This window comes from Vanellus vanellus (assembly GCF_965231255.1).
Source record: "Vanellus vanellus genome assembly, chromosome: 8".
Classification (NCBI taxonomy): domain Eukaryota; kingdom Metazoa; phylum Chordata; class Aves; order Charadriiformes; family Charadriidae; genus Vanellus; species Vanellus vanellus.
Window position 1 is genome coordinate 30,362,360 of NC_138913.1, and position 14,306 is coordinate 30,376,665.

General features: G+C 50.4%; 1 protein-coding gene across 2 annotated transcripts; it reads left to right on the top strand.

Moving 5' to 3' along the window:
* The first annotated feature begins 897 nt into the window (after positions 1-897).
* ILKAP (ILK associated serine/threonine phosphatase) lies at positions 898-13,625 on the top strand. 2 transcript variants are annotated; one of them, XM_082487326.1, is made up of 12 exons: positions 898-983; positions 1,789-1,854; positions 2,273-2,329; positions 2,702-2,824; positions 3,724-3,850; positions 5,511-5,617; positions 6,086-6,179; positions 8,029-8,116; positions 9,397-9,518; positions 11,551-11,670; positions 13,053-13,134; positions 13,337-13,625. In XM_082487326.1, exons 1-12 carry the CDS (start codon positions 938-940, stop codon positions 13,475-13,477), a joined length of 1,173 nt encoding a protein of 390 aa, XP_082343452.1. In that variant the 5' UTR covers positions 898-937; the 3' UTR covers positions 13,478-13,625. The 2 variants fall into 2 exon arrangements, with proteins under 2 accessions (XP_082343452.1, XP_082343453.1); XM_082487327.1 differs by lacking the exons at positions 5,511-5,617; positions 6,086-6,179.
* Positions 13,626-14,306: the final 681 nt, after the last annotated feature.

A 14,306-nucleotide genomic window follows, 5' to 3' on the forward strand; every position in this document is an offset into this window, starting at 1 on the left:
CACTCGCTCCCCCGGTCAGGCCCCTGTCCACCCGTCCCTTCTCCCACCACAGCCCCCTGGGGATGATGAATGCAAACCCGAGGTTTAGGCACAACTGTGAGCCCCATCAGGAGAGGATTTTCACGGGGGGGACGGTTGGATGGAGGGCGGACGAGCAGCTGCAGGGAGGCTGGGGGCCTGCAGAAGAGGGGAAGGGGGGGGGGGGCCGCCCTTCACACCCTCCATTTCCCGCCGGCCATGGCGGCACCCCCGGGCCTTCCCTGCCCTGTGCCCGGGGCTTGGCGCCTCGGGTCCCGGCCGTCCGTGCGCACGTGAGGCTTGTTCGGTTCTGAAATAAATGTGGCATTTAACGCAAAATCCGCGCCCTCCCCCTCGCGCTTCCCCACGCCACCGAGCTCTCCTTATTGCGGCGGGCGGGCGGGCGGGGCGGGCACACCGACAGCGGGGAGGCCCGCAGCGGCGGGCGAGGGGGCAGTGCCGCTGTGGGGCCGTACCGGCACGGGGTATAACGGGCACCGGGGTGGGACCGCGCTGGAGCCGGGCCGCACCGGGCACCGGCAGCGGCCTCCCGCTGCCAGGGGGCGCCGCGCGCCGGCGCCCCTGCCAGCAATTGGTAGGCACACCCCGCCACCGCAGCCGCGGGATTGGTCAGCCTAGCGGAGCGAGGCGCACGGCAACGGGGCTGATTGGCAGGGCGGGTCCCCCGCCTTCCGATTGGAGGAGGGGGGGAGGGGGATTGACAGACGTCTCGCGGGGCGGGGCCAACGACCGTTTTCCGCTCCCGCCGTCGGGCCGCGCGCCTACTTCCGGCCCGTCCGCGGCCGCTGATTGGCCTCACGGGCAGATTGGCAGCCCGGGGGGGCGGGGCGGAGGGGAGCGGCTCCTGGGCAGGAGGAAGCGGCCTCGGCGGCGGGGGCGCTGCCGGCGCGGCGGCGGGATGGATCTGTTCGGGGACCTCCCGGAGCCCGGCTCCTCGGCGGCGGGTGAGGGGGCCGCGACCCCTGCGCGGGCGCCTAATCGCCGTCCTACCCTACCCTACCCTACCCTGCCCTGCCCTGCCCTGCCCCCCCTCCCGGGGCGGGGCCTTACCCCGACAGGCCTGACAGGCCGCGGGCCGGCGGCGAGCCGGCGCTGGGCCCCACCGGGCCTGCCTCTTTAGCTCGGCCGTGGGTAGCGAGCCTCTCTGGGGGGAGGGGAGCCTAGGGAGCGCCCCGGGGCGGCGGGGATGTGAGCGGACGGCTGCAGTGGAGGGGTGGCTGGAGTAAACCGCTGGAGAAATTAAAGGGATTGGTGTGTTTTTGTGGTGGTTTTTTTTTTTTTTTTTGTGGTTCTCTTTTTTTCTGGGACGCGTTCAGGTGCAGAGTGTTATCCCTGTGGGTTAGGCCATGCTGGAGCTCTTCCCCTCTCTGGGATGCTGCGGGTCGTGAGTCTGTGGAGAGCTCTAATGGTATTACATGAAATAATTTGGTGCTTTCTGGGCCCCTTCCATCCCGTGATGTCTTGATCAGGCTGCTGAGGGATGTTAACACAAGTTGAGTGGATTCCTAGCAAAAAAAAATGAAACAAAACCAAACCCAAACCCCCCAAAAGCCATTTCCTGGTTACAAGTTTACATCATCACCAGGCAGGTGGTTGTTTTGGTTATGTAGGAGCTGCCTAAATTAGAGATGGAAGAAAAGTAGCCAAGGTTCTCCTCGGTTCCCTCACCTTGGGGTGGGCGGCAGTCCTTCCAGATGCCAACCCCTGAGTGCCTGCAGTGGGTCCTGACTCTGCCCTGGTGTTTTACAGGGAAGGAAGCCCAGAAAGGGCCTCTGCTCTTTGATGATCTCCCACCAGCCAGCAGTGCTGACTCAGGTATGCACGCTCCCTTCTTGCTGTTAGTTTGGCTTCCCATGTTTTCTGCGTCAGCAGCTCTTGAGATGAAAATTGTGTAAACCTTTTTCTTTCTTAGACAGGATAAAGAAAGTTGGGTTTTCAGCACTGCTGTGCACAGCAGCTGCTTTCCTCTTCTTATGTTTTTTTTTTCTTTGATAACCAAAATGTTGTATGTGTTCCACATATATTCCGTAACATGTTCCATGTAAATATTCCCTGAAATAAATGTAATGCCTGAATTTGCCCCCTCCATCCAAGTGACAGAAGTTGAAATTTGGCTCACTGTGGTAAACTGGCATTTTATAATTCCCACACCACAGGAGGGCTGTACACAGAGCATTATTCTCTCAAAGGGACAAAGGTATTTACTTTTTCTTGCCTCTTTCTTGTGCTCCAGGAAAAGGAGGCTCTTTACTCTTTGATGATCTTCCACCAGCCAGCAGTGGTGACACAGGTAAGAAGCTGTGTCAGCTCACCAAGCCTCTGCTGACCTGCCTGTCTCAGGAAAACCTATTGATGTAGCTGTTGTGTTGGATGCACAGCAACTTAAACTGCTGTCTGGGTTGGCTGACACTGGTGGTGGCGATCTGTTTGTACCTCAGTTGTTTGAATTGGGATTCTGACTCTTTAAAAGTAAACTTAGGTCTGTTCCCAGAAGTTTGTCCTTCAGATGCCTTTTGGGTTCCCATGTTGGCTGTGTGTGAAAGCTCCCTGTTTTAGGAGTGAAAGTATGTTTGTGCTTCCTATAAAAGGACTTGCTGTTGAATTTATGCAAATAAAATGGAGCTGAAAGACTTCAGCCGACTGCTTTTTTGCTTTCTTTCAGCCTCCAGTGCTACTGAGCAGGTCTCATCAGCAAGGAGCCATGGGAAAGGGGAGAAGAGAAAGTCCTTGGAGGAGGAAGAGAAGAATGGCAGGGAAGAACTTGTGGAAAAGAAAGTTTGTAAAGGTTTTCAGACAGTTTGAAAACAAATGTACTCGATTTGTACTTTTGACCTTGGGCTGAGTAAGTCCATACCAAAGCTAAGCTTTGGTTCTTCAGTCTGCTTGCATTCTCAGCCTCTTGTGGGGAGCAAACTGCTGCCGCGGTCTGTGGAAGGCCCTCGAGCTCCCTGGCACTCTCTGCCTCCTTCACCCAGGCCTTCTTTGTGGCCCTGCTGAAGTGGCAGAAGCTGAGCAGCAAACACCTCAGCATTTGCAGAATAAGTTCCTGTGCTGCAAAGAGGGGGATTGGTTGTGAAACCTCTGGAAAGCTTGAGCCACACCAGTTTCTTTTGCCACGTCCACAAATCTGTCCACTGGGTGGCTGCTAAGAAAGGGTGAGAGAGACTTGCTATTACATACGGGGCATTTGACTTCAGTGCAGGTGCTCTTGTGTTATGTGAAGCTTTGGGAAGAAGATGTGTTCAGGGGTACAAAGGAAAGGATGTCTTCTGGAAGCACAGCAGACTCCGCTTTCCTGTCCTTAGCGCCATCTTTAAAGCTATGCTTTGTTTAATCTGCGGGTTCAGTGCCACACGTTTCCCCCCCCTGCCCCTTTTTGGTAAGAGCCCTGTCCGATGCCCAGCAGTCCTGTTTGGCTACAGCTGCATGCCAAAATGGGGACAAGCAGCTTTTATAGCTGCAGGCCTTGGGGACATTTAAAAATCCATGTTACAAAATAAATATATCCCGTTCAGCAGAAGGTGACAGAACGTGTTGCTGCAGGATGAGGGCCGTACTTTGCTGCAGTGCCAACATAAGGTTCTGAAAGCTGAAAAGTCGTTGCTGATTTACTGGTTTTTAGCTTGAGCTGAGGAGACAGAAGAGTTTGATTTGCATGTGTGTGTCTGCTTTGTGCCCCTTTAGGGTCAGCGGGCATTCTTGGATTGAAGGGTTATGTGGCAGAGAGGAAAGGTGAAAGAGAAGACATGCAGGATGCACATGTCATCTTAAACGATATCACCGAGGAATGCCAGCCTCTGCCCTCCCAAATGTAAGTGGGCCCCAACTGCCAGAATAAAGCTGTGGATGGCAGCCATCACAGCGGTGAAAGTGTTCCAGCTTGCTTCAGCTAAGCCCATGATATGAGTCTTTTTGCTTTGAGCAGCTGATGCTCTTAACTACGCCTGCATCACAGTGTGTGGTTTGGGCTTGCTATTGGGAGACCTGGGTTGAATCACTAGATGTGTTCCTGGGCAAATCACAGGACTATTTTATAGCCGAACACCTCCCTTTGGGTGATGCTCATGGATTCAGTCGCTGACTTCAGAAGGATTGTGAGGGCCCGATAACTCTGGGTATTGAGCCTCTGTTACCCAAATGTAAGCATGGATGTTTCAAGACCCTTAGTTTAATTATAAGTAATCAGGACTTGCCCTGGGGATTTTACAGTCATAGAGTCATTTTGGTTGGAAGAGACCTTTAAGATCATCAAGTCCAACCATTAACCCAGCACTGCCAAGTTACCACTAAACCACGTCCCTCAGCACCATGTCTACCCATCTTTTAAATAGCTCCAGGGATGGTGACTCCACCACTTCCCTGGACAGCCTGTTCCAATGCTTGACAACCCTTTCATTGAGGAAATTGTTCCTAATATCCAATCTAAACCTCCCCTGGTGCAACTTGAGGCCATTTCCTCTTGTCCTATTGCCTGTTCCTTGGGAGAAGAGACTGACGCCCACCTTGCTACAATGTCCTTTCAGGTAGTTATAGAGAGTGAGAAGGTCTCCCCTCAGCCTCTTTTTCTCCAGGCTGAACACCCCCAGGTCCCTCAGCCGATCCTCATCAGACATGTGCTCCAGACCCCTCACCAGCTTCATTGCCCTTCTCTGGACACGTTCCAGCACCTCAATGTCTTTCTTGTCGTGAGGGGCCCAAAACTGAACACAGTATTTGAGGTGGGGCCTCACCAGTGCTCACCAGGGGGACGATCACTGGCCTAGTCCTGCTCGCCATACTATTGCTGATGCAGGCCAGGATGCCGTTGGCCTTCTTGGCCACCTGGGCACACTGCTGGCTCATGTTCGGTGTGTAAAACCCTAACTGTGGAAATGGAGAGTGCTTGAAGAAGAGAAAACGGGTGTCAGAACTCTCTCGTTTGAAAAGTTTAAATGTCTTAGCAAATTAACACATATAAGTATGTGTAGGGAGAGTGTGTGTATTTAAACAAATGCTCTCAAGCATCATCCTGGTACTGGATTTAGCTTCTGAACTGATATTGTCACGAGAGCTTTGTGTGCTGAAGGATTTGAGTTTCTTGTCTGTAGCATGATTTTAACAAGTTTAGGCATGAATTAGGATTGGTTAGACTGATGTCCATGTAGTGCTGGGATGTTGCAGTGCCCTTGACGTGAAATGTTTAGCTGCTTTCATGCCAAGTTGTAGTCTATAAACTGTCTTCTGCCTTTCATTTTCTTGAGCGGTGGAAAATCACAATAAAGTTCTCAGCTCAGTGCTTGCACACGTAAATTGTGTAAATGCTTAAATGTATGAGCTTAGAGACTTGCTGCCTTTGTTTGTGCCTTGGAGTGCAGTATTTATTCAGTCTGCCCAACACAGGGCAGGGTGTTATGGAGACGAATGTACTTGATCCCACCCTCTGGCTAACGGCCTTTCTCAGCCCCTTTCTGCTACTCTTTGTTCCCTCACAGCACCCGTGTCTCGTACTTTGCTGTTTTTGATGGCCACGGGGGAGTCCGAGCCTCAAAATTTGCAGCGCAGAATCTGCACCAAAACCTGATTAAGAAATTTCCTAAAGGTGAGAGGAGTGGAATAAGGGCTGTAGGACAACCATCACCTTTTCTGGCTTGATATCATGGCAGCGGATAGGGAAACTGATTTGTTTGGGTGTAGTTCTACAGTTCCTATCCCTTATTCCCAGTGGGCTTGTGAGACTGCACTGTCTCCTGGGGAGGAGGGCTGGAAGCCTTTTAGGCACAAGGGTGCAAGTAGCCAGTTGTGATCTGCTAAGCAAATGTGAGATGTGCTGTTGCCAGTTTTGGTGGTGCCACTTTAACAGTGAAAATATGCCCATGGGGGAGAGGGGTATGTCATAAACTCTCCATGTGTGCTACCACACAGATGTTTGGTAGCGTGAGCCCAGGATGCGCCGTAGCTGCCCTACACAGGGTCTGAGAAATGCACTGCCTGATGGAATGTTGGATGAGCAAAGGGAGGGGTGATGTGTTTTAGCTGGAGCTTAGTTGCTGTTTTCCCTGTCTGACAGGTGAAGTAGTCAGCGTGGAGAAAACTGTGAAGAGATGCCTTTTGGATACCTTCAAACACACAGATGAAGAGTTTCTAAAGCAGGCATCCAGCCAGTAAGTGTAAATGCTTCCCATGTGTTTGTATTTCTTAGCTTGCATCTCACGGGTGTTAGCTCTGAGGAGGGTACAGGAAAGCTTGAGCTGTGTTTATGCTTTGGTGAAACCCCATACGTCTTAGCTGTGGCATGCTGTAACTCTGCCAGCTGAGGGCCTGCTAGAGTGAGATCACAACATGTCCTGGTCTTATGCTGTGGTAAGCAGTCTGTAGGGCCCCTTAAGACTAAAATACATGTTTGCAGTAAAGGAAGGAACAAAAACATGACCAAAAATGTACCTCTGTCCTTACCAGTGCATCTTGTTTGCCTTCTTTACCATGTTGCTGAAGTGACTTAGCCCATACTGCCTGAGATGGGATCTCTGTGTTGACGGCATCAAAGTGTGGCCGGAGGGTGTCAGTAGAGCAGTACTTTGCAGGCTGCTGTGTGCAGCGTTCTTTAGAGCTGCATTCCTGTTAGTGAGTATGTGCTTGGCAGGCTGGAGCACATCTCTGAGGTCGTTTTTAATGTCCTGTGTTGAAAGACTTAACTCTCCCAATACGTTTAAGTCATGCTTTCTTTACCTCTTTTGAAAACAGAGACATTGATGAAGAATGTCCCTCATCTTAAGCTTGTTTCTTTTAAAACAGCTACTTGCTGTGGGATAAAAGCCAGCCTGCTTCTTGGCTGGGTTTTGAGAGCAAGCACCCTTACCTTCTCTAAGTCTCTGCTGAACTGACACACCAACCGTGTGGACTAGGGAAGATGTAGATTGCATTTAAAATACAGTCGCTTTGTTACCAGTCCTTTACATGTTTGTTTGTTTGTTCGTTTTTCCCGCTTTCATCATGACACCTCTAACCCAGGTGGAGAGACTGTTGATGTGTCTCATTCTGAGGTTCCCTGCAAACTTTCAATTTTAAGTAAATGGCAGATTGACTTGTTCTTCCGGTTACGCTTAAGAGACTAAGTTTGACCAGGCAGAAGGAAAAAGCTTCCTTGAGTCTGTCACAACAGTGTCATTCCCAAACCAGTCTCTGGTCAGAAAACATGACTTATGACCAAGGTGCTACAAAGGATCTCTAGCAATAGCTGTATTGATGACAAAATGAATGATCTTCATTCAGCTGCACCTTCAAAGTTAGGAAAACATGGATGAAATATGTATAGAAATCAGTCTTTCAAAGCTAATTTCAGTAAAGAGTGGCATCATAGCTGGGCTTCATTGTGGGGAGGACTAGTCTGGCAGCTGTAATCTAAGAAAGGCTTCTCGTTTTACCTAGAGCTCTAGAGATACAAGCTTAACTACATCAAGTGAAATATCAGGAGGGTGACTGAACAAGTGGTGTTGCTGCTGAGGTGGGTGGTGAGGACTAAGGCGGGCAGGGAGGGGTCCTGTGGAAAAAAGGAAGGGAAGTGAAAGCGAAAAGGAAGGCAACTCTGCTGCAGTCCTGGATGTGCTTTCCTTTTGCTGCAAAGAAGGAGCCTCCCGAGGAGGAGTTTGGGGTGCTTGTTAGCTCGCGATGGGCAGTCATTGGGGCTGAGCCTATTCCAGCCACAGATGAGTTTTCCTGGCAGCTGAGTGTGAGGAAGTGTTGGCATGGGAAGCGTGGCTGGCAGTATTTGAACCAGTTGGACATTGGCCATGCATTTAGAAGGTGGTACTCTGTGCAGCTCCTCTGTGCTTGTCCAGCTCGCTATTTACCACCAACAGTTTCCCTAGCTGCTTGCAGGCAGCTGCTGGGGGCTTGTGCTAGCTGACTGCTGCGTGTTAGCACATGATGTTTCCTTGAGTCTCCAGGAACACTCTGTGACTAACTTAAACATTTTGTTTTCCCCCTTGGTAATCTCATTTTTGTTCCCTTCAGGAAGCCAGCATGGAAGGATGGCTCCACAGCTACTTGTGTCCTAGCTGTCGACAATACTCTCTACATAGCCAACCTCGGGGACAGCCGGGTAAGCAGAATGGAGAAGCCCACTGCTGGCTTCTCTATTTCTCCAAGAGCTTTATTTGTCCTGAAGGGCGAGGTGTTTGTGGGGCATGTCCAAGTTGCCGTGAGCTCCCCAACTGTTCCTACAAAGCATCTTGTTTTGGGTGGGTGCAGGGTACTTCTGTGTTGTCTCCCATAGTGTAAAACAACTGTGTGGGGTAACTTTCTCTTGGTGGTGCTAAATATCTTGCAGTGTCTAGAGTAGAGTATTTCAGTTGGAAGGAATCTACAATGATCATCTAGTCCAACTTGGAGCTGAACAAAAGTTAAAGCATATTATTGAGGGCATTGTCCAAATGCCTCTTAAACACTGACAGGCTTGGGGCATTGGCCACTTCTCTAGGAAGCCTGTTCCAGTGCCTGCCCATCGTCTTGGTAAAGAAACGCTTCCTCATGTCCATTCTAAACTCCCCGACACAGCTTTGAACCATTCCTATGCATCCTATCACTGGACCCCAGGGAGAAGAGCTCAGCACCTCCCTCTCCACGTCCTCTCCTCAGGAAGCTGTAGAGATCAATGAGGTTGCCCCTCAGCCTCCTTTTCTCCAAGCCAGGCAAACCCAAAGTCCTCAGCTGCTCCTCACAGGACGTGCCTTCCAGCCCCATCTGGATGTATTCAAGCACCTTCACATCCTTCTTAAATGGTGGGGCCAGGAACTGCACACAGTGCTCCAGGTGAGGCCACACCGGCGCCAAGTACAGAGGGATGGTCCCCTCTCTTGCCTGTCTGGTCGTACTGTGTCTGATGCACCCCAGGATGCGGTTTGCCCTCTTGGCTACTACTGGCTCCCACTGAGCCTGCTGTCAACCAGCACCCCCAGGTCCCATTCTGCAGGGCTGCTCTCCAGCCACTCCTCTCCCAGTTTATACTTGTGCCAGATGTTACTCTGTCCCAGGTGCAGAATCTGTCACTTGGACTTGTTAAATTTCATTCCGCTGATGATTGCCCGATGCTCTAATCTATCCAGATCCCTCTGCAAGACTTCTTGTCCCTTGAGAGAGTCAACAGCACCTCCCGATTTTGTGAGCAGAATTGCTAATGGTGTGTTCAACTCCTGCATCCAGATCACCGAATAAAAATACTGAACATCACTGTCCCTAGGACTGAGCCCTGAGGAACACCGCTGGTGACCGGTCGCCAGCCAGGTGTCGCTATCTTCAGTACAACTTGCAGCTCTCTCTCAAGAAGTTCTTCTTGCTGCAGTTTTGTTGTTCTTTGCTCACAAGGGTCTTTTGTTAGCACAGGCGATTCTGTGTCGTTATAATGAAGAGAGTCAGAAACATGCGGCCTTAAGCCTCAGTAAGGAGCACAACCCCACCCAATATGAGGAGCGTATGCGGATACAGAAAGCTGGGGGAAATGTCAGGTAAGTGCCTAAAGGGTGTGAGTGAGCAAATCTAAACCCTGCCCCAACTTTGGGCCTGTGCACTGGGTTTCTGCAGTTTCCTTAGCCCAGCACTCATGCTAGCGAGGGCCCGGAGAGAATCTGTTGCTGCCTGTGGGAGGCACAGCAGTGCCTGAGATATCTGAGGATTCAGTGGCTTGAGTTGGTTGATGGGGGCTGGTTTCCCAGGAACCCACATGGAAGCCTGACAGTGCGATGCAAGCATGGACGTGCTTAAGCTTGACCTACAGATTTGGGCCTACAGAGCTGGACTTGATTGTTTAAGAAGTTTCCACTTGCCATACACTGTGGCATTGAACAGAACTCACTTCCTTGCTTGCAGCATCACCTCTCCCTTTTTGTCCTGTAAGAGGGAGGATGGTTTGAGAGGGCATGAGAAGCCCTCAGTGTCAGTTGCTGTAGCTCCCCTTGAGGTTAGCTGATGCCCTGAGGTGGTCTGCAGTAGGAGGGAGGTTTCTGGAGCCAGAACAGGATTATTGTAATGATCCTGTGCATGTAGGTGTGCATGGGTTTTTGAGCAGCTGATGCTAAACACAGCAGCTATGTCTCATTTCCCTGGCTAGGTTCTCTCCCTTCTGTGAAGGCTGTTTCTTGATTTAGTGGCATCCTCCCAAGAGAGGACTCGGCACAGGTGAAGTATCTTAGTGCCTGTGGAGGCAGAATGCCCCTGGGGGTGCAGAGGGGTGGGCTCAGTTCTGTCACGCTGCCATGTCTGGGGGGCCTTATTCCCCTTATCTCTGGAGAGCACATGCTGCTGCTTATGCTTAGCACTGATCTATCTCTGCACACAGGAAGGAGACGGGCCAGTGTCTGTTATCTCTTTTCAGAACTGGGGGAACATCTCCCTGGCTGCCTGGGAGCGTCTCCCACTGCTTGTAGTTCACTATTGTGGACCCAAGAGATAAGTTGCAAAGCGTGTGAGCATGTTGCTGTTCTTCTGGCTTTCAGGGTAAAGAGAGTTCAGTTTCTGTGGTGAGCTTTTTGTTTGCACATTTTTCAAAAGACAAAGTCTGTTTTTTCAAGTATGAATGGCCTGCTCCGCATTCAGAAAATTATCTCCTTACATCTGTGGGCAGAGCAGAAATCTAAAGTAAAGTACAAGAGGTAATTGAAAAGTAATTACTAGTTTCCATGTGCTGGGAAACTGGGGGTGCTTCTGATTGGGAAATACGGCAGCAGCACTTGCTCTGAGACTGAAAATAGCAGGAGGACCTCATGCCATGGATGGCACTGCTTTAGCCTCCAAAGTCAGATACTCCTTCATCTTCACCTCTCTCCTCTTCAACAGCTCTGCACAGAAGGTCTTCAGTAACACTGTGGCTGTTGATTGCTATAAATGTGATGTAACCAATTGCCATTGTTTTTCTTTGCAAGCTTGTACCACCCTCCCCTTCCAGAAGAGGCCACGAAGATGATCAGAGGGTCGGAACACCTCTCCCTATGAGGACGGGCTGAGAGAGTTGGGGGTGTTCAGCCTGGAGAAGAGAGGGCTCTGGGGAGACCTTATAGCCCCTTCCAGTACATAAAGGGACTCCAGAAAAGCTGGGGAAGAACTCTTGATCAGGGAGGGGAGCCATAGGATGAGGGGGAATGGTTTTAAACTGAAAGATGGGAGATTTAGATTAGTTATTAGGAAGAAATTCTTTCCTGTGAGGGTGGTGAGCCCCTGGCCCAGGTTGCCCAGAGAAGCTGTGGCTGCCCCATCCCTGCAGGTGTTCAAGGCCCGGTTGGACGGGGCTTGGAGCAACCTGGTCTGGTGGGAGGTGTCCCTGCCCATGGCAGGGGGATTGGAACTAGATGGTCTTTAAGGTCCATTCCAACCTAAACCATTCTATGATTCTATGACTTCAAAGAGAAGATATGAACTTGCTGGGCAAGTGGGTCAAGATTTGTATGAGGCAGCTGAATGTGCCAGGAAGAGTGTCCCCGCCAGGCAGTGCAATGAGATACGCATGTGTGGGGAGAGCTCTCAATGTTTTCTTCCCTTGTGCAGGGATGGAAGAGTCCTAGGAGTGCTGGAGGTTTCCCGCTCCATTGGGGACGGCCAATACAAACGCTGTGGTGTTATCTCTGTGCCAGATATCAAACGCTGCCAACTCACACACAACGACAGGTAAAGTGTGCCCATGCGCACGGGTGTTGGCGGCATTCTAGCTTTGCTCAGCAGAAGTAACATGAGCTGCATGACCCTGTATGCTCTGCAGTTCAGACTGATTGCCCAGAATTAGAGGATGCTTTTACTACTGACATCTCTCTGCTCCTGTTACTTATTGCTATAGTGGGATAATGCTGCTGCCTCACTCTGCCAAGATACTGTGAAGGCTCCTGTTGGAGAAACTGGCCTCACAGCAGTGATAATGTCCATGAGCCTTAGAGTTCCTTCATGCTCTGAATAAGCTCACACACCAGTGTTCAAACAGTTGGTTAAGGCTTGAATTCTTGGATCCCTGTCCTGTCCAAGAGTTGTTTCTAGCAGCTGTGGTGCCCACAAATATCATTGTGTTCAGCTCTGATATTTGAAGATTTGAGATACTTTTCTAATGCGTGATTGGTGATGACAAATTGCTGGGAGCTTTCACGTCATTATGGCCCTGCAGGCTCTCTGAGGTGAGAGTGTAACTCAGTACTGCTGCTTTTTCTGGGATTGGAGTTCCATATCCAGTGATCCACTGAAATATTTCTAAAGATATTCTGAGCATCAGGCTCTGAAATGATGTCTTCAGAGACGTGCTGCTCCTGGCAGGCTGGCCATCTGTGCGGGATGGTTGTAGTTTTCCTTGTCCAGTGACTCTGGTTAGGGCTGCTGGTTAATGCAATCCCCTGTGCAGGCAGGGTGTGCACAGCAGGCTGTCTCCCCCATCCTCTGGTGGGGAGCTAGGAGGCAGCTCTCCTTGCCTTGGGCTTTGCATCCCCTCAACCACCTGGAGTCTGCGGCAATACCTTGTGTCAGAGTTTTCCAATCACAGTTATGCCTATATTGCTGGGTTAAGCTGCTTCCTTTTCTTTAAGTATTTCTATTCAAGTTATCGCGTACCTCAGGAGCATGGAAATGTAAAGGATTTAAAAGGATGCACATAAGGTATTAAGCTGGCTGTGTTTCTCTGTTTCCTTGCATTAGCTACATTCACATGTGAATGAAAAGGACTCAAAGGAAAGAAGCAGTTCCTAGAGAAATAATGGAGCTTTCCAGAAGGGCATGTTATATGGTCTTGCCTAATGGTGCAGTGTCAGTAGGACTGTCGGGATGTCCTGATCTGGGTCTTACATTGTTTGCCTGGCTCTTTTGGCCTGTACTTTGGATTGCCTCGGCTCCATGAATGGTAGGTTCTGGAGCACCAGAGGACTTCCAGTGGTTCCGAGGGATTTTCAGATGAGCTTTATGGCATCTTCCCTTTGGATTGGAGTGTGGGTACTCATAAAATAGCTTGGAGAGATTTTGCTATAGCTGGGGAGCCAAAGATTCAGCCTTGGAACCTGTCTCTGCTTAATTTCCAGGTTCATTCTGATAGCCTGTGATGGCCTCTTTAAAGTCTTTACACCAGAAGAAGCTGTGAACTTCATTGTGTCCTGCCTGGAGGTGAGGAGAAGAAAGCGTGGGGGCTGGGTTTGTCAGTGCAGGGGGCATGAAATGGAATGACTCTGACTTGCAGAAATGTACTTTTGCCAGGGTATCCTCCCTTATACCTGAGGTTGTCCTTACTTGTTTTGTTCCCTGTGCTTGGAAATTGCTTGCACCTGTGTGCTTTGCTGGGAGCAATCATCTTTCTTCCTCCCAACAGGATAAGAACATCCAGACGAGAGAGGGGAAGTTAGAAGCAGACGCTCGATATGAAGCTGCGTGTAACAGACTGGCCAACAAGGCAGTACAGCGAGGGTCGGCGGACAATGTCACGGTTATGGTGGTCCGGATAGAGCACTGAGAGATGAGGTGCAAGCAGCAGGATCCCCAGCTTGCGGCAGATGTAAGGGAAGGGAGAAGTCGGTGTGTGTGTATGTGTGGCTGGGGGAGGGAGGCTCCTGCTGGATGCTCTTCAGTGTAAATAAAATTTTGGGTTTTTTTTTCTAATAGTTTTAGCTCACTTGGCTAGCAGTGTTTTCTAAGGGGCTGCCACAGTGGATCAGCCTACGCAGAAATCTCTTGTCCTGTCCACACCCCGTGAACGTCAAATAAATCCATGTGGCAGAGGTGCTAGCAAGAGCAGGCAGCTGTGGGCACGAACTCTGCCAGCTGTTCCAAACAGTGCAGTTCTGCTGTTCGTTTCTTTGAGCTTTGTATGAGGCCCTGGGAGAGTCCCAAACTCTTAGGATTCATTCAGCAGGAGCTCCTGGTCAGGCTGTACGATACGGACTGTGCAGTACCTCAGGCTACTGGCTTGGGATGCAGCGTGAACTGTCCTCTTAGTGCTGGGGAGGAAATCTTTTGGTTCTGAAGCTGGGCTGTGAGGTTGCACGCAGCTGGATGATACACTGCTGCTCTGCAAGCGGTGTTTGTACCTTCCCTCTGCTCATGGAAAACATGGGGGTTTTATCCCAGTTTTTAGAATCATAGAATTGTCTAAGTTGAAGGGACCTTTAAGATCATCAAGCCAATCGTTAACCTAACACTGCCCAAACCACCACTAGACCATGTCCCTCAGCACGACCATCTTTTAAATAGCTCCAGGGATGGTGACTCCACCACTTCCCTGGACAGCCTGTTGCAATGCTTGACAACCCTTTTGGTGAAGAAATTTTTCCTATTATCCATCC

Coding starts and splice junctions, on each gene's coding strand:
- ILKAP (XM_082487326.1), top strand. CDS start 938: ATGGATCTGTTCGGGGACCTCCCGGAGCCCGGCTCCTCGGCGGCGG. Junction 984..1,788: donor GCCCGGCTCCTCGGCGGCGG/GTGAGGGGGCCG, acceptor GGTGTTTTACAG/GGAAGGAAGCCCAGAAAGGG. Junction 13,135..13,336: donor TCATTGTGTCCTGCCTGGAG/GTGAGGAGAAGA, acceptor TCCTCCCAACAG/GATAAGAACATCCAGACGAG.